Source organism: Eupeodes corollae, chromosome 3, assembly GCF_945859685.1.
Source record: "Eupeodes corollae chromosome 3, idEupCoro1.1, whole genome shotgun sequence".
Taxonomy (NCBI): domain Eukaryota; kingdom Metazoa; phylum Arthropoda; class Insecta; order Diptera; family Syrphidae; genus Eupeodes; species Eupeodes corollae.
Genome location: NC_079149.1, coordinates 109,366,173 through 109,390,706, shown reverse-complemented (window position 1 = coordinate 109,390,706; position 24,534 = coordinate 109,366,173). Strand labels below are relative to the sequence as shown.

The window sequence follows — 24,534 nt, the reverse complement described above, 5'->3', positions numbered from 1 at the left end:
TGTTATTATAAATTATTTCTAAAGAGAGGCTAGAATTTATCATAGTTTTCAATTCAAAATTGTTTCGAAAATTTTACCTGAGGAAAAATAAATGAAGCCTTTTGTTTGGTTTCCTTTTTCTTCTGAAATTTAAGGTATAAAATACAATAGAAAAACATCATCTTTCTAAGGAGATTTCAATGCATTGCAAATTGGCGAATGTGTAGCATTGCAGCTTGGGTCTAGGGGAAGTGACATTAGGCTAATTTATATCTACCTCAGCTGCTGTCCTCTTTCATTGAAGTCTAGATATTCCCTAAGAATTAGCATACAAATCAATTTAGACTTGGAGTTGGTTTCTGTAAAATTCACTTATTTAATACAATGAAAAAATATATGTATTATTAGTAAAATTTGTGAATAAAATTCTTTATTACTTTAAATAATCACTTAATATAAAGCAAACTTATTTTTTAGACAAAATGTTAATTATTTATATATTGCGTATTGATAAAATATCTTACATACATCTTATCAAACAAAATGAGTTAATCAATTGACTAATTATATTGTAATAGACATCATAATGATGATGATGAAGATGAAGACAAGCAAGTGTATTTAAAGCATAATAATGATTACATCGAACCCATTAAATTGCTTTGAATGTATATGAACTTTCAATCATTGAATGGATGACCTATCAGATATCAAACTATCTTACAATCAGTGTTGCTCGAAGGAGGAGGATGTTATGTTTTTAATCATATTCTCACTTAATTGCCACAATTGCTCTGCCAAACTTTTACTCTGTGCCAATTTACTTGGTTCACAAAAGAAACAATTATTGAAATATAATCCAGTAAGGCCGGTGAGTTCAGTGGCCGTTGCACAGTAGACCGATGTTGCTGCGGCTTGTTGCTACAAAAAGATAAAATTCCATACAAAACAAACACAAGTGTATCTTAAACATACCACTGATTTAGTAAATGGCCGGGCAATTGCAAAGAGCAAACGATAGAACCACCAATTTCGGCTGATTTTGGTTGAAACCATATTCCCTGGATGCAAAGAAAATACAGATATTCCTCGATTTTTCCATTTCTATGTGTGCAGAAACAGAGAATCAGTTCGTATAATCTTGGAAGACAAGACAACATATTGAAAAGATTGAATAAATACATACCTCAGCGAGATGCATGGAAAAGAGCACGTTACACAATTTGGCATTGTTGTATGCCATCATGCTCCAAAACTTTGCCGGAGGCGGTGATAGATGTTGTTCGGTCAAATGATCTGCGGGTAGGGTAGAGAATCTGGAAATGAAACAGAAAAGGGGAAGTTTTAAAAATTGTATGTTTATTTTGTGTGTGGTGCAGGAAATCAGTTATAAAAGGAAGAGAAAAGGTGTACGTGACTAAGCTCAGACAATCAGCTTCACCCGATGTCCAATAACGACGACGGCGACGATGTAGCCGGTTGTTGATGGTGTCAGTCTGGCTGACTGCTAACGCACTGATTCTGGGTGAGGCCTTGTGTTTGACCGTCGATTATTGCAAATTCTTACTTCCTTAGTAAATATTGCAATTTGTGTATTTATTAAAAAAATTACAATAATATTGTTCTAAGACTTTATTAATTATTCAGTATTGATATAAGTTTTAATTTAAATGCAACGGTTTCTCTTTTTATTTTAATAATTCAAGGCATTGCATACAGCTCAGGTTACTATCAATAGTTAGAAAAATAATAATTTTAATTACTGAGGATATGCTTTGTTCTTTGGCTAAATGTACCCATATCAAATAGTTTAATAAATGGTAAAAATTCTGAAATAGGTACCTGAACAATTAAAAAAATGGTTGATTGCTTGGAGAGATGTTTGAATCTGAAGCAAAGAAATCTGAAGAAACCGGAAGATATTATTTAAAATGACTCTTGGTGTCAATATAACACAAAAAACTAAGGAAAATTGTATCATGTTTTCAGCAAAACTTTGGCCCTCAAATAAGTATAATAAAAAATACACCTTAAAATGGATTAATTATGGTTTATTATTATATCATGCAACACAAATCGAACGTTGAAATAAGAAAATATTCATTTGTAATACTTCCCAATTTTTGTGGGGGATTTGATTTTGATTGATTTGATGAATTCTTCGCAAAAAGCAGCCCCAAAACCTGACAGTCCCACGCAATTAACATCACGTTCCAGGTAATAGAGTTATATGATCTAGTTCTAAATAAATAGTAAAGTATACACGCAGATGCTTCAACACGATTTGCTCATCTGGTTAGGACCATTTCTGCAATTTCGATTTTTTTTTTAGCCCAAATAAGTTTAGTCGTCGATTTAATTTCAAATTAGATAGAGTAGCCCAACTGAAAACTTTGCTGATGTTCGAGAGGAAACTGTCGATGTCTGGAACGTTTTAGACGGTTCCATATTAAGAATCTGGGTTATAACATCCCAAAACCATTTTTATAAAAAAAATAACTTAAACTTGAAACAAAAATTTGATTTTTGTATGGAATGATAAAAGATAAGTTTTTGATAAATCAACATTATTTTGACCAAACTGTCAAAACCGCGATTGAAGGGAAAATAAATTAAAATAATCTTAAAACCCTTCCCAATCAATCAAATATTTAGCTAACTTACCACTCACATTTTGTTATTCTATTTTTTTTTAGATAATAAGCAAAACGCATTTCAGTAATTATTTTTAGAATGTGTATCAGATTTATTACAATTTACTTTTTTGTGATGTACAGTGGCTCTCAGTTTAATAATGCTGTGTTTTTAAATAAATATCTTAAATTTTTAAGAGAAAACATGTGAAAAGTTACCAACAAGTTATTATTTTTATGCAACATAAATAGTCACCAAATATTATTTCAAACTTAAATCCTGAAGTAAAAAACTGTAAAACCCAAATCAAATTTGCTCTCAGCTTAAATGTTGCGCTCAACTTAAATAATATATACACTAGGGCGTTTCAAAAAAAAAAAAAAAAATTCTCGGGACCAGGCTCAAAAGTTTCGTTTACATGCCAAAATAGGCATCTGAAAAAATGAGCCCTTAATATTAATATTTAGGTAGTCCGCATCGCACTTTTCGATTTCCCTTATCTTAAGTATTTTGTAGAGAATTGAACGCTCTACAATGTCACTTTTTAATAACTCTGATAACTTTTCTGGCCATGTGAAAAATTTCAACTGTTTTTGAGCGCAATTTATTTAAAACTGTTTGATTAATAAAATTTCAGCAATCTTTGAGGGCAAAATATAAGAGTTTTTTTTTTAACTCTGAAAGCATAGAAATAACCTTTTAGTTTGAAACTAGTAATTTTATAAATTTAAGAGTATTGTAAAGAAAACGCCTTAATTAAGGGAAAATTAAACTTTGATCTTGAATAACTTTTGACTGAGTTGATTTATCAAAAAGTGTTTTTAGACCTTTTTTGTAGAGTGTTCAATTCTCTACAAAATGCATAAGGGGTATTACAATGCAGTTTATCGTTCGTTAGTTATAAAAATTAAAAGAAAAAGAGGCTGGGATGCGACCCACACTGATAACTTCCCATCCCGTCTGTCGATTTGTCTTGCTTAAAAGTTTGTCTATATGTACTAGTATCAATTTTTACCAAATTTGCGTACTATTTTATGTAGATATAATTTTTTATGAAAAAAAATTACTGAATATCGAAAACAATATTTTCTGTGAAATAAAATAAGTTTGAAGAAAATATTTCAAATTTTTGAAAAGATATTTGAGTCGAAAATCAATTTTTACCAACTTTTGTTTAATGTTTTTTTAGGTTTTTAATTTTTTGTACAAAAAACTGTCAATTAGATTTTTTTCAAAATGTTACTGAATGTTGACAACAATATTTTTTAAAGATAAAAGTAAATTAAAGCCAATATCTCAAAGTTTTAAAAATATATTTGAGTCCAAAATCAATTTTTACCAACTTTTATTCATTTTTGTTTAGGTTTTTATTTTTTGTAAAAAAAACTGTCAATTCGATTTTTCTCAAGATTTTTAAAAATGTTAAAAACAATATTTCTTATAAGTTTAAATAAGTTTGAAGCCTAAATTTCAAGTTTTTGAAAAGATATTCAATTTTTACTAACTTTGAGTAATGTTTTTTTAGATTTTTATTTTTTATACCAAAAACTGTCAATTCGATTTTTCTCAAAATTTTATGAGATGCCAAAAACAATATTCTTCATTGCACACAATTGTTTTGGAGATGAAATCATATTTTAGTAGTAAAATTTTGGAGGTGACAAATTTTTTTTTCAGTTTTTTTGATTTATAAAAAAAAAAACGTTAAACGGATTTTTTTTCAAAAAATATACTTCTTTGATATCACGTAACAATATATTATATAAAATTTAATTCAAGTTTTTAGCGTTTTTGGTTCGTAAGATATTTAAGGTTAACCAAAATGTTCACCTTTTTCAAACTGCTATGGTAAAAAAACCACCCACGCAATTTTCTTGAGAGCCCTTTTTGCATCTTTCCGCCTTATTATCAAAATTTATTTGAAGTCGATATCTCTTCTGGTTCTGGAACTATGGAGGACGAAAAAAACGTCGCGAACGTACGGACGTACAAACGTACGTACACACGCACGCACAGACATCTTTCTAAAAATCTTTTATTTCGACTCTAGGGACCTTGAAACGTCGAGAAATGTCAAAATTTTCAATTTGACAAATCGAACCCATTACAATAACTTTCTATGGGAAGTTAAAAAAACATTTTTCCTGTGTTATTCTCATGGGAAATCGAAAAGTGCGATGCGGACTACAAATACATATTAATATTAAGGGCTCATAATTTCAAAGGCATGTAAACGAAACTTTTGCGCCTGGTTCCAAGAAAAAATATTTTTTTTGAAACGCCCTAATATACACATAGTCTTAAAAGTCTCCTTACAGCAGCTTTCTTTTTGTTAATTCTGAGATAAAATATTTATTTTAAAAATATATTAAAAACAAGTTTTTGAAAATCATAATTTTTTAAAATTTGGTAAAAAGGTAAAGGTGGAAACTAACTTTTTTTCAATGTTACCACTTTGGTTTTTACATTTATTTCTAGTCCTTTTTTTTCAAAAAAAAACACTAAAATTAGACTGCTGTACCGGGATTTTTTTTGACTATACGTATGTAGCATATCGTTGTTTTTGTTTTATAAAGCATAAAATTGAATTGATTATTATTACATATATTCAGATGATTTGTAAGAAAAGTAAAAGAATGTCCGACCTTAAGAGCGCCTTAATTAGCTAAAAAGCAGACAAATATTTATATAAAAGAAACAATTCAAGACTATCAGCTGCGGGCTCCTTAATATCAATGGAAGAACATTCCATGGAGATACAGATAGAATATGTACATTATATGTAATATGGATGAATCGGAAAATACCATGTAGTTTATTGGAACCTGCCCAGTATTCAAAATGTACAGGAGAAAATTTGAAATTCAAGATTATCAGCTGCGGGCTCCTTAATATCAATGGAAGAGCATTCCAAGTCGATACAGATGGAATATGTACATTATGAATCGGAAAATACCATGTACTTTATTGGAACCAGTATTCAAAATGTACAGGAGAAAATTTCTTGGCAGTGGTATGATTTCTCATTCTCAACATTCTTAATGGCTACTGCTACTCAAACTTATATTACTTTTTAAAAGCGTCAATTAAATATCGCAATCTTATTATAAATGAGTTTTCATAACATATGTACATAAGTAACTTAATCTACTTACTAAGCTTATATATTTTTTAAATTTCCTTTTTAACCTGACAGGCAACTTAAAGTTATTAATTTTAAACCAGCAATACTCATTTTTGGTACATTTTTTTTTGAAAACAAAATTATGTATCTATCTATCCATCAGCTCTCAAAAGTCTTACGCAATATGCTCGAGACCATATTAACAAGGATGAAAAGTTTTGGGATACGGTAATTTTCACAAAGGAAAGTAAATTTAACCTAAATGGAACACAGATCTCTGGCCTTTTGGGCAATGTATGTGGTATTGTTAAGCATGGCTGTTTTGAGTTCTATGTCTTCGTCAGGTGTTAGTAGCTTTGTTTTTATCATGGAAACAAAAATATGGATTTAAATATTTTATAATGGAATTTAATACAAACTACGGAAAAGTTAAACATAAGGCACAGTTTCCGATTTAACAAGACAACGATCCCAAACACAAATCTGCAACCGTTCAGTCTGATTTAGAACAGTCCTCCATGCCTGAATTTTATTGAAACTGAGTCAAAAATACTTGAGCGTGAAATCAGGAAACATCAAATCAATACCAAAGAAGGTCTAAAAAAGCGATTTTAAAGTGGGAAAAATAAATCCCGTTAAGATAAAGAAGCTGGTTGTATCATTGCCAAAAAGGATATCCAAATCAATATTAATAACTTATTTCAACCAAAGTTAAATGCTTTAAACTGTCTTGTTATTTCTTATTAAAATTTGCATCAAGTAAGCTGAAGCGTTAATTTTAAATCTATAAAATGTCATTATATTTTCAATGGTAAATTTGGAATAATTCTTTTTCATAAGATTATATTCAAAATTACCTGAAAAATGATGAAACAAATAGTTTTCTTTGCCATGGTAACTATTTTTCAATAAAATATAAATTTAAAAAATTGAGTGCATCATTTAAGGTGAGAGCCACTGTATATACTAAGTTTGTTGTTATAACGCTTTCTATCAATGTTCAAGGTCATATAAAAATACATTACTTTAAAATAGGTTTTCAATACATAACTACTTTTTTTTTAAAATAAACAATAATATAGATTCCCAATGTAACATAAATACAAAAATGTTTTACTTGTAATTTTGTTACGGTTACCCATTTTCACCAAGCCACAAACGCAAATCTATAAAATAACCTTCTAATCTATCAGCAAACTCATAGTACGTACATATACTTAATTTAAAGATGCCATAAATGTATATCTACTCTGGGACTGGTTTTTGTTTTTACTTGACCTGTCTCAACCGCAGCGCAGCTCCGCATCACGCAACCGATTGTATTTTATTTGTTCTTAATTCGCAGCAAAATATCACGTATCACTTTAAACATCTTTTCTAAACAAGAAAAAAAAAGAAAATCAAAAACCAAACAAAACATATTGCGTCAAATAACTGAGCTGGACAAAGTCCACAATAATAATCTTTGAACTCCTCCAATCACAACATTGTTTGTGGTAATGTACGACGACCAACTCGAAGCCGTATTGTCAGTACAGTGCAAAGATAAAGTGAGCCTATTTTGTAAACAATGATATTTGATTGCTTGAAGACTTAATGCAACGGATTTGGAATTCTATATTTAGTCATTAAAGATTAGATTTGAATTGAGATTGATTTATGTCAACATTATTAATATGGGAATGAGTGATCGTTGTTTCTTAACATGGGGGCTTGTGCGTACCAATAGAGATTTGAATTGGAATGGGTTTAATTAAGTACATTTAGAACTAACCCTAGAGTATCTAGAATCAAGATAATATTTTCTTTTTTTATATATTTATTATTATTAAAGATAATATGTATACTTAAAACGTGCTCATTTCAGATGTCTTTTATGTGAAAGGCTATGATGGTATTGTTTAATGATGATGACATTTATGCAAGGTACTTTATTTGCAGTAAACTGCATTCTTTGAACGTACATTTTGAACAAGGCATCTAGTTAGTTTATTGAGTGTCATAAATGGCACATAGGGTATTAGGATACCTCGGTTTTCCTCTTGGTAAATTCAGATTTCCGTCAAAAATTGATTTTTTTTATGACACATGGAACACGATTGGAATTGTTTTGTTTGTTATTGTATTAGTGAACCGATGTGTTAAAGAGTGCAGTGCAGCTGTCAAATTTTCGTCTAGAATTTTTTTTATATATAATATATATAATTGTATTATATAATTGTATTATCTAAAGATTTGATCTTAAATAAAGGGTGTCCCAAAATTAACGCATGTTTGAATTTGCCGCCATTTGTGCAGTAAAGTGTTGGCAACCCTGAAAAAAAGCAATTTGACAGCTTACAGTATAGGGTTATTAAAAATGGAGCGTTACACGATAGAACAACGTGTCTTCATTATTAAAGAATATTTTAAAAATAGTGAAAGCTTGGCGGCTGCAGTTCGAAAATTTCATACAAAATATGGTCGGAATAGTGTTTTAACTTCGTCAACTGTGAAGAGATTAATTAAAAAATTCAATGAGACTGGATCCGTTGGAGACGCGAAACACACTGGTCGTCCAAAAACAAGCCGTTCAAAGTGAATGTCGAAGCAGTGCGTGTGAGTGTTGCTGACAATCCAGGAACCTCAATTCGACGTCGTGGACAAGAATTGCAAATTTCAAGAACCTCTCTACAGCGTATACTCACCAAAGATCTGTGTCTTCATGCTTACAAAATTCAATTAACACGACCATGGGCAGAGAAGAGAGTTCGTTGAATGGATTATTGAACATCAACAAATGGACCCTGATTTTTCGAGGTAAATCATCCTAAGCGATGAAGCACATTTTCATCTTGATGGCTTTGTCAATCGCCAAAATTGCCGCATTTGGGGTTCGGAGAACCCACATGTGATTGTCGAAAAACAAATGCATCCACAACGCGTGACTGTATGGTGTATATTTTGGGCTGGAGGCATAATTGGGCTGTTCAAGCAGTGACTGTTACTGGTGCTCGACATAGCGACATGATTACACAGTTCTTTCTGCCAAAATTGGATGATATTGATGTGTCCAATATGTGGTTTCAACAAGACGGTGATACATGTCATACAGCCCGTGAAACAATTCAATTACTGCATGAGAAATTTCCAGGTCGTGTACTCTCTCGTTTCGGTGATCAAAATTGGCCTCCTAGATCGTGTGATTTAACACCTTTTTTTTATGGGGTTATTTGAAATCACAAGTCTATTTCAAGAAGCCCACAACCACCCGTGCATTAAAGGAGGAGATTCAACGCTGCATCAACGAAATTCAGCCACATTTATGCAGAATGGTCATGGAAAATTTCAACAAAAGAGCGCGCATGTGCATGCAAAGCCGTGGAGGCCATTTGTCCGATGTGTTATTCCATACATAACCCTATCCTATGTACTTTACGAGTCAATAAAAATATAACTATCAAAAGACTAAAAACGGCGTTTTCTATTTAATACAAATCTTGCGTTAATTTTGGGACACCCTTTAGGTACTTTTTGCAATGTCTAAGCCTTTTCTTATGTGTCCATGCAATCAAGGGCATAACATGAAAAGTAATGTAATTGAGTACATTAAATATCTTTTTACAGATGCAACTCCTATAAAGACTTTTCCACAAATATTTCAAGCAAATTCCGGCAGTGTTGATTGTCATCTTCATGTCCAAAAGTCACTAAAAAATATATTCTAAAAAAGTAGGTTCCTTAGTTATCGTGGACAAATGCCTGGTATTCTGGAAGCTATTTACCATTCACCATATTAAATATGGCATACTTATTCAAAAACCAAAAAATCCAAAAAGCCGGTATCCCTTTAAAATTAAAAAAAAATGTAATCATAGACGTTGTTTAAAGTACGCCCTAAATAATCATTTCCGATAAGATAATAAAATAGGTATTCAAAGCCAAACCTAGAGAAATACTCCCCGAAGCAATGTAAACTATGGACATATGGTATCAACGAACATAGTGTTTTTTTATTTGACCTATTTTCAAACACATGGTTGATTGTTTACAATTGGAGAAGGTATACATTTTTGTTTACATTCGACGTTGGCCCTTTCAAAAATTTCATAATAATCTATCCCAAATAGAATAAAAAGTACTTCAATCACGTTCACGTGAATATGAACGTCGCGTCGCACGCACAACGCACATGCTTCAAATCATGTACAACATTAGATTACAGACGATCGCATTAGCTGCAGGGAAACGACCGTTTTATTTGTTGTGTAACCTTGGTTTGGAAAAAAAGAAAACAAAAAAGTGAAACTTCATAAGCAAAGGTTTTGTTCGTAGACTGATCTAAAGGGCAATTGTACAAATATGACAATAATTATTGTCTATCCTATATAACTTAACTTACACAACTTAAACATAATTTTGTAAGGGTGGAGTGAACATTTTTTTCTTTGAAATTCTAAAAAATACCCCCCGCAAAAGTTGCTATATGCAGTTATAAAACCAATTTTAAGAATTTTTATTTTTTTTTATTTTCACCACTAGGGGTCGCGCAAAGCAAAGAAAAAAAAATGTATTTAAAAAAAAAAAGTTTTTTTTTTTTTTTTATTTAGTGTATGGGGTTTCCTACAACTTTGAAATGTATAAACGAGTTTAAGAATGCCCTATTTTTATAAAACAGACCTTTGTTATTCTATTTTCTTTTTAGTAATTTTCTATTTATTAGGTACCTATATTTTAATTCATAATAGAATTTGATGGGTTTTGGTATAATGTTCTTCATAATCAATGTTTCTGAAATGTTTCCTTCGTTATTATTATTAATTTTATTTCTGCACTTCAGCAGTATTACAAAATTTAATTTGAAAAAGAATCCTAGTTTCCTTGCACCGTTGCTTGAAATAAAATTTAAAACCAAGAACTTAGTTGCCCGGCATTAGATGTCATTTTAATAATTCAAAATAAACCTAACTGCTTTTCACTCGTGACTCGTGTATTACAAAAGAAAGTTTGATTTACAAATACTTAAGTGTTCCTTTTAATTATTTTCTACAAACATTATTGTTTTAAAAAAAGGAAGTTGTTGAGATGTACGTCGTACGATTGCCTTGAAAATCGAAAAACAATATTTTACTGGAATTTTTTTCTAGAAATTAAAGTCAGAATAGATACTATTACTCGCTCACAGAGAAAAGTTTGCCAAATATTTGGAACAGGGAAAATGTTATCGAGCGTCTGTTGCCAACTAACGAAGATGTTTGTCGTCACATTTTCTTCCTTGAAGAACAAGAAATATCCTTGATGAAGAGAATATCACTCACAGCTTCGAAAATCATGCAAATCTACGTTAAGTCTTCAATTCCAACGGTCGGTAAGTTCAGTGTTGAGAAAAAAATTAAAAAAATAAACGAGAAAAGGACTGCACTTCTTAAAACACCAAAAAAACAGAAGGTCAGGTGCATTTGAGCTGCAGTTAAGCGATTTTAAGAACGATGGTAAAAAACTCTTTGACATATCAGCTTGTAAGTGCATTGACGGAGCAGCACGCTCCTGTTCAAAAGAAAAAAAAGTTCCAGTAAAAGAGCGTTCCTTTCTTGAAGATCAAAGGACTCAAATAAAAATGGCCATTGGCACAGTCGATGTTATTGAAACCAGTAAGCTTCAAAAATCTCTTGCAAGAAAGTTGACGAGTTCTTTAGCTTCAAGCTCTTCCAGCAAGCCGACGCAATTCATCACTGAAACAGAGGATACCGAAATCTACTCTTCAGATGCCGAATCTGTTGTGATTTCAATGCCACTAAAAAAAAAAAACACGGTTATGCAATGACGCTCTTTTCAACACCAACCGAAAATGTCTCTCTAATGTTGCGAAGGTAGAAGACAGATTCAGAATGCCTGATAGAGCAACAGCAACAATGGTAACAGCAGTTTTAAGAGACTACCGTGTTATCCAAGATATGGATCAATCAAATATTGCTGAAAAAAGCAAAGTAAGGAGGGAAAGGTCAAAATCAAGGAAGCAATTGATTAACGCATCTATCCGTGAACCCTTAGGAATCTATTTTGATGGTCGCAAGGACTCAACAAAAACGCCTCGTGGTAATGTTATTGAAGATCATATCGTATTGATTGCAGAACCAGAATCCAAGTACCTTGGTCATATTTCACCAGAAAATGGAAAAGCCGAAACTGTTACAAATGCCATAATCCAGTTTCTTGAACAAACTGGTATCTCAATGCACAATATTAAACTTATTGGGTGCGACGGAACCAATGTAAATACCGGGCTAAGAGGTGGAATTATTCGGCAAATTGAGATAAAAATTGAACTCCCCCTGCAATGGTCTATTTGTATGCTCCACGCAAATGAACTGCCTCTTAGACATCTATTTGAGAAGCTTTATGGAAAAACATCTGGACCAAAAGCTTACTCTGGTGATATTGGAAAAGATCTAAAGAACTGCCAAAATGTATGTGTTGCTCAATATCAGGCAGTTCAGAATAACTTACCTGATCTCCCATTGTCTTGCCTGAACTCGGATCAAAAATATTTTTATGAAATATGTAAAGCTATCAGCAACGGTGTCCGTGAAGGATCAATTTTTGATAAAAATCCTGGAACGATGGTGCATTCAAGATGGCTTAGGACAGCTAACCGCATTCTTCGAACTTATGTGTCAAAAGAATCTCCAGAAGAGCCATTGAAGCAGATAGTCGAATATATTGCAAAAATTTATTCTGTTATGTGGTTTGAGATAAAATCTTAGCCTTTCTTCCTATATGATGCCAAGCACTTTTTTAAGGCAAATAAGTTTGCAAGGTATTTGCCAAATGATTTAAAAAAAGTAGTACATGCTGTCTTCGCTCGGAAAGGATATTTTGGGCACAGTGAAAACATTTTAATAGCTATGTTGTTTGATGATCGCCAAAATATTCGAGAGCTAGCTCTTCGCCGTATACTTAAAGCAAGAGAAGCATCCAATTGCAATAATGATGAAGAAGTTGTCCGACAATTTCAGCTTCCAAAGTTACGTTTTGAAGCAGATGAATACTACGAGTTGATAGATTGGTGGCAAATTGAAAGAAACCGTTTAACTGAACCTCCTTCACTAGTGGGTTTTACTGAAGAAGACCTTTGGGACATTGTGCAACAAAATGAAACCAGTAAGTCAAATCTATTAAAACAGCTTTCATGCCACAGCCAAGCAGTTGAAAGAGCGGTTAAGTTGGTGACTGAGGCTTCCCAGACTGTTTGTGGGTTTAAAAACAGAGATGGACTTATTAAAAACACTTTGATGTCTCGAAAAGAACTGCCATATTTAGAAACAAAAAAAAAATAGAAAAAATAAAAGTTAAAAAAACAAAATATATATAAATACTATCATGTTTTTTTTTATATAATAAGATGAAAACGACTTTTTTTTAAATTAAAACAATAAAAAAAGTACCCAGTAGTACGTGAATATTTAAAGGGATTGCCCGACCCCTTGCGGCAATTTTTAAAACAAAAATAAAAAATAAAACTAAAACTAAAATCTAATAAAACTACCCAACAAAACTTTTGCAAAACTTGCGCGAGGTATGTTTTTGTTAGACTTTATGTTCTTTTTTAGTTTTAAATTGCGATGCGCGACCCCTAGCGTTTGTTTTCAAAACTAAAAATAATTTTTTTTGTTCATAAAATGATCAACCAAATTTTTTGCTGGGGGTATGTTTTTCAAATATTTTGTCAATTTTTGTTCGATTAAAATTGCGATGCGCGACCCCTAGCAGTCATTTTGGAAGCTAAAAACAAAAATTAAAGTTATTAAAATAACCCTATACAACTTTTGCAGAGTGTATTTTTTTCATATTCTTATTTTTTTTATATAAGATCACTCCACCCTGTATGTTTTAAAAAAAAACGATGGTTGATTTTAGAACGTGAAAAGCGCAGTAAGAAATGTTTTAATAAAATATATATGTATACATAAGTACATGAACAAATCATACATTTTCTTTTTCAAAAAGTTTATTCAAATAAAATTAAAAAAAAATTGATATGGTTCCCTTAAGACCTTAAAAATATGACCTAGTATATTATTGCCAAGTTGTCCCTGAGTTGCTACTATTCAAAACATTAAAAACGTTTGCTTCTATAATGCATTTTTTTAGTTGGACGGACTCAATTTAGTATCGATTGACTTATCATTGAATATAATACCTTGACAAATTCATCATCTTTGCGGAAGAAACCTACATCAAGTCATTCAAATTTTGTCAGCATACTACTTCAATCATTGAAGTGCAAAAATCAAAGGTCAGCTATAATCTATTACCGTATTGAGTTTAGACTATCGTTTACGGGACACTCTGTATTTGTAATCAATAAAGAGACTCGGATGCGACCCACACTGATACCTTCCCATCTTGTCTGTCGATTTGTCTTGCTTAAAAGGTTTGTAGGTTTTCGGGTTTTGTTAAAAAAGTTGTTAGTTGAATTGTTCATATACAGAAATAGATTAGTTTGAAAATCTAGTTTTGTTAAATAGATTTTTAGTCGAAAATTTTTTTTACCAATTTCTTAAATTTTTACAAATTGGATGAATAAAATTAATTTGAGATATATCAAGAACCGAACATCAATTTTTACAAAATGTGCGTACTATTTTTTGTAGATTTTATATTTTTTTGAAAAAACGGACTCTTGGATTTAAAAAAAAAAATTGCGAACGTCGAAAACAATATTTTCTGTGAAATAAAACAAGGTTGAAGACAATATTTTTAATTTTTAAAAGCTTTAAATTTTTACCAAGTTTTAGTATTGTTTTTCTGTTAGGTTTTTATTTTTTGTAATTAAATAGATTTACCTAAAAATTTTGCTGAGTGTTGACAACAATATGTTTTAAAAGATAAAAGAAGTTTAAAGTCGATATCTCAAAGTTTTGAAAAGATATTTGAGTCGAAATCAATTTTTACCAACTTTTATTTATTTTATTGTTTTGGTTTTTATTTTTTGTAAAAAAACTGCCAATTCGATTTTTCTAAATTTGTTTGAAAATTTTGAAACAATATTTCTTTTAAGATAAAATTAGTTGAAAGTCATAATCTCAATTTTATGAAAAGATATTTGAGTCGAAATTCTATTTTTACCAACTTTGAGTAATGTTTTTTTTTTAGGTTTTTATTTTTTATAAAAAAACTGTCAATTCGATTTTTCTCAAAATTTTACCAAATGTTAAAAACGTTATTTTTCGTTGCACAAAATTGTTTTGGATATAAAATCATTTTGTATTCTCAAAATGTTCGAGATGACAATTTTTTTTTTAATTTATAAAAAAACCGTTATTTGCATTTTTTCAAAAAAATATATTAGTGTGGTATCACGTTACAATATATTATATAAAATGTAATTGAAGTCTCTAGTGTTTTTGGTTCGTAAGATATTTAGGGTTAACCAAAATTGTCACCTTTTTTTTAAACTGCTATGGTAAAAAAAACCGCCCATGCAATTTTCTTGATAGCCCTTTCTGCATCCTTCTGTCTTATTATCTGTATAACACAATTTATTTGAAGTTGATATCTCTTCTGGTTCTTGAGCTATGGAAGTTGAAAAAAAAACGTCGCGAACGTACAGACGACATCTTTCTAAAAATCTTTTATTTCGACTCTAGGGACCTTGAAACGTCGAGAAATGTCAAAATTTTCAATTTGACAAATCGGACCTATAACAATAACTTCCTATGGGAAGTTGATACAATTTATTAGCTCATATGATAAACAAATTAGATGAGATTTAAATCCGGCCGCTAACCCTTTTCGACCTAGAGCGAAGAACTTAAGATGTCCAAAAATTAGGAAAACCGCGAAGGTTTCACGCTTTTTTAGTTTTTAAGCAAATAAATTAGATACAGGTTTTCAAAATACAGTTGTTCAAAAATAAGCTAGCATACTATTTTTTTTTTACAAAAAATTGACGAAATAAGACTATAATAACAAAAATAGACAATTTTTCATAAGGCGTACCATGACTCTGGAGTGGGAATGTTGGACCAAAAGAAAAAAAAATAGTATAAGCTGGGGATTATATTTCCCAACTTTTAGGCAGAAGTGGGGGAGGGGGATTAAGTTGACATACAACATCAAAGAATGGAAAACAGCGACAGAACCTGAATTATTGTGATATAATTTTCTCAAAGCCAGAAATCCAATAACTTTTGCAGTAAAATTTAAAAATAAATTTAAGTTTATGAGAAAATTGGATACAATTTTATCTATTAAACTTTTTTTAAGCAATTAGTTTCGTAAACATATTTTTATCCTAGATGTTTATAACGTTGGATTTTTAAATAATCCAGGATTTAGACCTTAAATTATAAATGAATGAAACATGGCAAACAAAGTTAGTTTTTCTCAAATGCAAATTAATTTCAGAAAGTTTAAAACATCTATGTGTTTTAATCTGTACCGTACCGTCATTACCAAACGATACACAATTGAATACGTATAGTTACATAAATTAATACTAATAAATGTAGGTCGCACTCATTAGTTCAACCAGTAAAATTTAAGTATTCACATAAATCCCCTCACAAGACGTAGCACTTATTTTGAGTGATTTGAATATGTCTAAAAGTGTTGTTGAAATGAGTGCAAGTGCGCTGCGACCTTACGAAGTATTCTTTGTTCATATTTTACTTGAAAAATACAGTTGAAAATAACCAAATAATTTAAGTACATTCACATTTATTTCCAAGTAATGTACCTACATATTAAAAAGATCATGATCAGGAGTAAATATGTTATAATTTACGTCTATATTTTGTACCTTAGAGATTATATAAAAACTTAAGTACAACAAATTTAAGATTTTTAGTCTTTGTCAATAAATTATAGAAGAAACGAATGCAAAACTGTTTTTTCATGGTCTACACCGTACAATAAAACACGACAATGGAATGTACATATATTATAATGTTATAATGTGACATAGTAAAAAAATAATAACTAAAATTGGTCACAATCAGAAATCAGCAAATTGGCAACTATGATGGCTGTGGGTTATCTACGAGACTATGCACGATTATTTTAAATTAATTTGTATAGGTCAGGACGATAGGTCTATAAGATCAATTGTATATGTATGTACATAGTTATGATAATTTAAAAAATGCATACAAAAATTATAACACTGCCATACTTACAGAAAGTATTTGATAGTTGACAGACAAAAGGGTTGAAGCTTAAATAAACGACAATTGGACATTGGGGTCGTTGGGATGACAAATTAACATTTTTCTTTTGGTCTATGAGAGATCAAAATCAAACTACTTAACTTATGGGATTGAATGGGTTAATGATATAATGACTTTGTTTGTGGGTAATTATTTAAGTATTTATTATTACCTTTTTGATTTTGTTGGTTTATAGAAATATACAGATTTTACTATATTGTACTAAAAAATGCTTTCCACACTAAACCATTTTGAGTTTAAATTAATTTCAATAAAAACTGTAAAATCTTACTCAAATAATAGAAATCCTTATGAAATCATTTTTCAAATATTTTAAATTTAATTGGAATAGAGTGATTTAAAAGAAACTGATTTAAATTAACCAATTTTATCAACATCACTATCATTGGCTTTTTTTTTAGTTGCGCATCAAATGATTTCGGACGTCCATCTTTACAAAGTGAGCATATTCTGATACTTTATCGTATATAATAATATTCACTAAAGAGAATTTCCTGAACCGGTTCTTCTTTATATGCGAGCTTGGTGACTAGCCGATTGAAATCTGCCTGATTGGCGATCAATCTCGTGCAGGATAGGGTATCCTGCTTAGGTGATTTTTAACAAACCACATTGAGAGAGTAGCATACCTTAATTGAAATAGCTTGTACAAAATAAAAAAAATTTTCAGCTGTTCAGTAGACGAACGTTTAGTTTTCGAGATGCAAAATTATTGTAAAAAATATTTTAATAATTCGGAATACTACAACAACTTTATTGCGGCGCTAACACAAGGCTGAAATTACATATGTTTCATGGGTGCTTATTGGGAAAATTTTTGTTTCAACATCTAACAACTATGCGTCACAGAGAGCTAAAAATAGCAAATTCGACATATCGACACATTTTCGAAAATTATACTAAATTATTAAAGCACTTTTTCTTCATCCCTGACAACTTTCCTCGCACACAGGAATAGTTAAGAGTTGAAAGTCACTAGGCCCTAGTTCTTAACGGACTGTTGTGCCACTTAATTTATTTTTTATTTTTTTAGAAGTTTGTTTGTAATACGTGAAGTTATAAACAAACAAAAAAAGTCACTTATCATGATATAACATAAAAACGACTTTAGGATTACGATTTTATTTTACGATTACGATTTTAAACTTTTGATTTGTTGTTAACGATACGTTTTATTTTGGAGCTTACAATAATTTGGGAGAAAGGCCTCGGTTTATGCAGCAGCATTTGATCTTGAACGCAACTATAGGGTTTCGAATCTATACATAATAACCCGCAGAACTATGATCCTGTAAAGCAACAGCAAGTAAGGGCTAGATATAATAAAATCCTTGACAAACTAAAGTGCTCATTTTATTTCATTGTTATTGGCTATTATTATTTATCTCAAATTATTTAAGGAATTAAAATTGCAACAGTCAGAATTTATATTATGATACTTTAATTGTTTTACCAACCTTACTAATTTCAAAGTCTATTTAAAAAGAATAAATAAAACCGCTTGTCTCAGCAGTTACGACACGAGTACGATAACTTTGGCGACAAGATATAATAACGGTTTTTGTTAGAGGGGCTTAATACAAGCATTTTTTACTATGGGCGGGGGGTCTATCTCCCCCCGTTTAGGCGGTAGGGGCAATTTAAAAAATATGTACATTAAATGGAAAAAAAAATTATTGAAAAATAACGGTAATACTTACAATTAAACTTTATACCTTTTTTTAAAGCCAACATTTTTGTCTATTAGCTTGTTTTTAAATCAAGTCAAAACTATGCATAGTTTTTGAAAAAAAAAAACAGTTTTAAAGTCAAAATTTGTGCAAAAAAAAGTAAAAAAAAGTAAAGTGTAATTTTTCAATACTTCAAGATAATTTACCACTGTTTTTATTTCAGAATTTATTGCTCTTATTTGTTTTTGATCAAATTGTAATTTTTCAATACTTCAAGATAATTTACCACTGTTTTTATTTCAGAATTTATTGCTCTTATTTGTTTTTGATCAAAAACTGAAAACCAGATGATCTTATGTCTTTCAGTTTTTGAGAAAATTGAAAATAACCACAACTTCTATTTTAATTTAATTATTTTTTTCTTGACTGGTCTTATTTTGATAGCAAAAATGGTAGGTGCGAGTTTGGTGGTATGCAACAGTGGGATCTGCAACCCCCTGCTTCGATACACTATAGGATTTGGGGTGGGTGCAAGTAGAAGTGCGTGCAAGGTAAGAAGGGAGCAGGGTTCGGTGGGTGCAAGATGATTGATTGATGGAAAAGAAAGTGTGGGTCTGCAACTAAAGCACTTCGACCATCTCGACGTTCGCAGTGAACACCTAAAAGATGTGTTACCGCCAAAACAATCTTGGTTCTTGACCATCAATGACGAACTTAACGAACTCCACAGTGACACTAGTACGGACGATGAACTGACGAGACTTACATACATACCTAACTCCTGGCTTACTGAAAGACTGACTTGGACACGGAATTCAATGCAATTCTACCTCCTCGTGGTGCTTTCTGGGTTATGCTAAATGAATTGCTTTACTTGACTTTACGATGCAAACAGTGAGATGCCTAAGGGGGGCCATGCTGCCCACCTGCAACCCCCCTGCTTGGCTACACTATAGGATTTGGGGTGGGTGCAAGTTGGAGTGCGTTCAAGATGAATATATCTGAATTCTTATTCGATTATTACTATCGAAATAAGACTGCGTTAATACTTAAGCAAGGAAAAAGTAATTTAATTGAAATTTTTTCAAAAACTAAAAGACATAAAATCATCTAGTTTTCAGTTTTTGATCAAAAACAAATAAGAGCAATAAATTTTGAAATAAAAATTGTAGTAATTAATCTTGAAGTATTGAAAAATTACACTTTAACCCTTTTTTTTACTTTTTTTGCACAAATTTTAATTTTAAAACTATTTTTTTCAAAAACTATGCATAGTTTTGACTTGATTTAAAAACAAGCTAATAGACAAAAATGTTGGCTTTAAAAGAAGATATAATACTTAATTGTAAGTATTACCGTTATTTTTTAATTATTTTTTTTCCATTTAATATACAAATTTTTTTAAATTGCCCCTACCGTCTAAACAGGGGTAGATAGACCCCCCCTCCTATAGTAAAAAATGCTTGTTTTTAACTGTTCTATACAAATCCGTCATCAAACTTTGTCGCCAAAGTTATCGTACTCTCCCCGCAGTTACAAAATCATTTTTCCATCAAGTATATTTAAGAATAATAATTTGCATTAAAAAATTCCACTCTCCGGTAGAATTCTTGTTTATAAAGTAATAAAATATAAAATCTAAAACTGTCTTCATAACGAGAGTATTAGTCGACAGACATTTGTTTGTTATTGACTAAAGCTGGAAAATCTCACTCGAATCTCCATGGATCCCCTGTGCTTTCCAAGGTGAAATTAAGGAAAGAAAATGGTAGAATTGTATGTTTAGTGTGTTTTCTTGAAGCAGCATGAGTTCACAGTAAAGTGAGATAATTCTTACTTAGTTCAACTAATTTAGTACTTTTGTTTTTGTTTTCTGGGCACACATTCAAACAAATTCGTTGTCTCACATTAAATTCGAAAATTATCTTTAAAATAAGTTTCTATATTTTTCTGATTCAAGCATTTTGTAAAGAAATAGACAAGCGAAGTCGTAATCCCACACATCTTCCATTTTGTATGTTATAACTTTGCCTTTAATCTACGAGGTCATTCAAAAAACCATTATTTAAGTTTAAAGCTTGTAAGTATATTAAACAAATTTTAAATTTAACTTATAAAACAACTCACCTGTGTGACTCTGATGATAAAACAACAACTCTAGTTTTATGATCAAACAATGACTCTAGTTCCATAGTGAGGTAAAAATGTGATAAATGACTAACTTGAAATGTAGTTTCTATTCCATCTTCGGTAACCGAGTAGGGAAGTGCAAATACACCAGCATTCAAAATCAGATAATCAACATGACTGTAAGTAGTGAGGTAAAAGACAGGCAATAAAACTTAAAATATTAAATTTCTCTTTTTAAACTAACTTACTTTACAGTTTGCTTTAGTTCCTTAGTGAAATTCTTTACAGATTGCAATGAACTCAAATTAAGAAGCATAAATCGACATTTCCGTCCGGCAGCTGATTTTTCGTGGGCAATCTTTTGTATTGCCTCCTCAGTTGATTGTTGATTTCTACACGCGAAGATCACCTCACAACCATGTAATGCCAATGACCTTGCTGTTTCTAGGCCAATGCCAACATTGCATCCAGTTATTACGGCTAATTTGCCTGAAAGATCTTTCCCATGGAGTACTTGAAGTGCAGTTGTACTGGAATCGAAACGTTGACGTACTTCGGCTATGTTCATTGTTGGTACTTCGGCAGCAAACGCTAGACGTGGATCTGTATAAGTCAACTGGTTGGTACTCTTTTGCAGAAATGCTGGACGATTGGTTTTTTCATCGAGTATCTTCTCCCATCCAATTGGCAGTTCGCCAGACACACGCTTTGATTTTCCAGTTCTGGGATGAACCCATTGCGTTGCTTTGTTTTGGTGGCTAAAATAGGAAAAACATATTTTTAACAATAAACAAATTCTAGAGGACATCGTTTGCAAATCGAACTTTGTATAGAAAACATGACCATCGTCAGTGGCTCTTTCTTCCCATCCTGGAGGTAATTCATCCTCACTATCAGAATCGGGTAGATATCCTGGCATGTTTAAAACAAAATAAGACTTTAATATGCTGGGACAAGAAGGATAAAAAGTTGTATGGGTCAAACTAATTGTAATTAAAATTCTTATCAGTTCGGGTTTATCGATGACAACAAATAAATTAGAGTAGTTCTGTTTGAGTAGTTTTTTTTGGAGACTTTAATTTTGTTTTTGTTTTGAAACCTTGCAACATTGCCAACATAAAATTGTTATATTTTTAATTTAAAAACAAAAATAATTATGTTGAACTTGCACTATTTAAATAACTTTTCATTTTTAGTAACTTTGATTTTTTCTACGTTTTTTGGTAGGAGTTTTTGTCAGAGTTTAAATATTAAATTCATATGAACTCTTAATCTTCGATTGAAAAAAATGTTTTCATTTATCGTATGAAAAGAACCGACGAAATAGAGGCTGTTCCATTAATATAAATTATAAGTGACAGTTAAGTAATGGAACACAGCTTGAGCTTAAATTTGGCTTCCACATTTAAAAAAAAAAAAAATAGTCTCAAAAGTTTTCTTTTTCGATTGAGTTGGAGTTCAGCTGTATTTTTACTACTAAAAACGTTCTGTCATGAAATAAATTGTATTTTGTGTGTTTATTTGGAGCCATGCTTAAATTAAATTTAAATTAAGGGCTTATTTTTTGAAAAAGCCTTTCGGAACCAAAAAAAAAGAATTTGGCGATGATCGTGAAGTAAAATCCCTCAGTTTGGAACTTGGAGGATAGTTTTCAGAAGAACAACTGCAATTCTACGCAATGTTCTTCTGTCAAAATTAAGCTTAGGTTTCACCTGATGTTTAGAGAAAAAAACGCAAACTACATACATACATTTTATCTTAGGCTACCCACTGCCCTAACTGCTGAAAAAATATAAGACAAAATTAGTCCGATAAATTTTTTTGTGTACAATATTTTGCTCCAATTTGCGTGCTAAACTTATATTTCGATTACGCACATCGGCATCGGTTTAACTTTTCTAAATCTGCAAATGTAAATTATTAAACCAAGGCTTAAATATTGAACAATGACTCTGTAACGGCAACCACCATTTGTTCATTGGTTAAAAGGACTTAAAATAATCAAATTTCACAAAATTATGAAAGCTCTTACAAAATTGAAAATGTTTATTTTGTAAGAAAGTTACAAATGAATCTCTCAAGCAATTTTTAACATCCGATTTGAAGTAAGGAAACAGATCTAAGAAAGAGAAACAATTGTTTGTTTTAACTTCAGTGGAACATACCTTCCATTAATTTTTTTTGTTCTTTTCATTTTGTCAAAATCAAAACTTCAACTGTCAGTGAAAAATAAACGAAAAGAACAAATTACAAAATATTTTTTTATGTGGTCGTCGGGGAGCAAGTTATGTCAACATTTCTTTTGGATTTAAAATTAAAATCACCATTAAATCAATCACAAATCAATGAAAATCTAATTCCCAGAATCAAACAAACTGATTTAACATACAATGATTTCTATTGGAATTACATGAATGCCAATTGGCCAGTGATTTTAACATCCGTATCAAACGAATGGGAATGTCGCCGCCAATGGACTATACAGACGACCACATCAAACAACGATACCACCGAAATAAATTTTAAATACCTCAAACAAAAAATTGGCAATTGCCTAGTACCAGTGGCAAATTGTTCCAAGGAATATTACAATAGCCATGAGAAATGTGAAATGAAATTCTTTGATTACCTGGACCAATGGCAGATGTCTGTCTTTGATAATAATCATAACCTCTACCTCAAGGATTGGCACCTGAAGGAGCTTATGCCGGACTATGATTTTTATAGAGTTCCTAAGTATTTCGCGTCCGATTGGTTAAATGAATACCTCATCGATAGGAAGCTGGATGATTATAGATTTGTTTATATGGGTCCAAGGGATTCGTGGTGAGTTGTACCTATTTGAAATATATACTTACTATTTCAGCACATTTAAACATAAAGTTGACTGTCGTCTCATTTTTTGATCTAAAATTATAACAAATTCATTGCAATAAAATGCACTCTCTTTTGTTGCTCAAAACTTACCTCCGTTCTATTTTATCTATGGTTTCTCTCTCTAGGACACCCTTTCATGCGGATGTTTTCGGCTCCTACAGCTGGTCAACAAATATTGCCGGCCGCAAAAAGTGGCTCCTTCTGCCACCACAAGAAGAACAAAAACTAACCGACTCTCTGGGCAATCTTCCGTTCCGCATCACAGAAGACCAACTCAACGAGAAGAATGTGAAATTTTTTACAATTATACAAACAGAGAATGAATCTATTTTTGTACCGTCCGGATGGTATCATCAAGTGTGGAATCTAACCGATACCATTTCGATAAATCACAATTGGTTCAATGCATGCAATGCACCAACAATTTGGCGCAATCTCGCCCAATGCATGCAACGAGTTATACACGAAATCGAAGACTGTCGTCAAATGGACAATTTCGAAGAACATTGCCAGACCATGTTGCGTGCCAGCTTCGGCATAAATTATTCGGATTTTTTGAATATTTTAGAGCATATCATCGCGAAGCGTTTGCATCAATCCTACCACAACCACAACAATAATAACATAGAGAAAAATATACTTTTTGATACATTTACACTAAGTGACTTCCATGTGCGATATGATTTAGCTGTAATCGCCGATGTTTTAGAAGCAATAAAAAACGACGATGTTGTGCAAACGCGAGCGGAACTTTGTGATAGATGCAAGGAATTGGCAGAACAAACTAAGGGTTTCAAATGCGAGTGAGAAAATTTAATAAATTAAAAAATTCCTTTTAAGAAAACAAATTGTAAAAAGCAAATATCTGCCTACCGAATAATATATTTTAAATATATTTTTAAACTATAAA

General features: G+C 31.3%; 2 protein-coding genes across 3 annotated transcripts; one reads left to right on the top strand and one right to left on the bottom strand.

The window, feature by feature from the left end:
* Positions 1 to 380: 380 nt before the first annotated feature.
* On the bottom strand, positions 381 to 23,849 carry LOC129949359 (WW domain-containing oxidoreductase). 2 transcript variants are annotated; one of them, XM_056060762.1, is made up of 7 exons: positions 23,715 to 23,849; positions 23,606 to 23,654; positions 20,996 to 21,505; positions 20,745 to 20,924; positions 1,166 to 1,295; positions 955 to 1,083; positions 381 to 900 (listed from the first exon to the last, which is right to left on the bottom strand). In XM_056060762.1, exons 2-7 carry the CDS (start codon positions 23,644 to 23,646, stop codon positions 706 to 708), a joined length of 1,185 nt encoding a protein of 394 aa, XP_055916737.1. In that variant the 5' UTR covers positions 23,647 to 23,654; positions 23,715 to 23,849; the 3' UTR covers positions 381 to 705. The 2 variants fall into 2 exon arrangements, with proteins under 2 accessions (XP_055916737.1, XP_055916736.1); XM_056060761.1 differs by lacking the exons at positions 23,606 to 23,654; positions 23,715 to 23,849 and adding an exon at positions 21,572 to 21,791.
* LOC129949360 (2-oxoglutarate and iron-dependent oxygenase JMJD4 homolog) lies at positions 22,961 to 24,534 on the top strand. Its single transcript, XM_056060763.1, has 2 exons — positions 22,961 to 23,573; positions 23,750 to 24,534. The coding sequence occupies exons 1-2, from the start codon at positions 23,035 to 23,037 to the stop codon at positions 24,429 to 24,431; spliced, it is 1,221 nt and encodes a 406-aa protein (XP_055916738.1). The 5' UTR covers positions 22,961 to 23,034; the 3' UTR covers positions 24,432 to 24,534.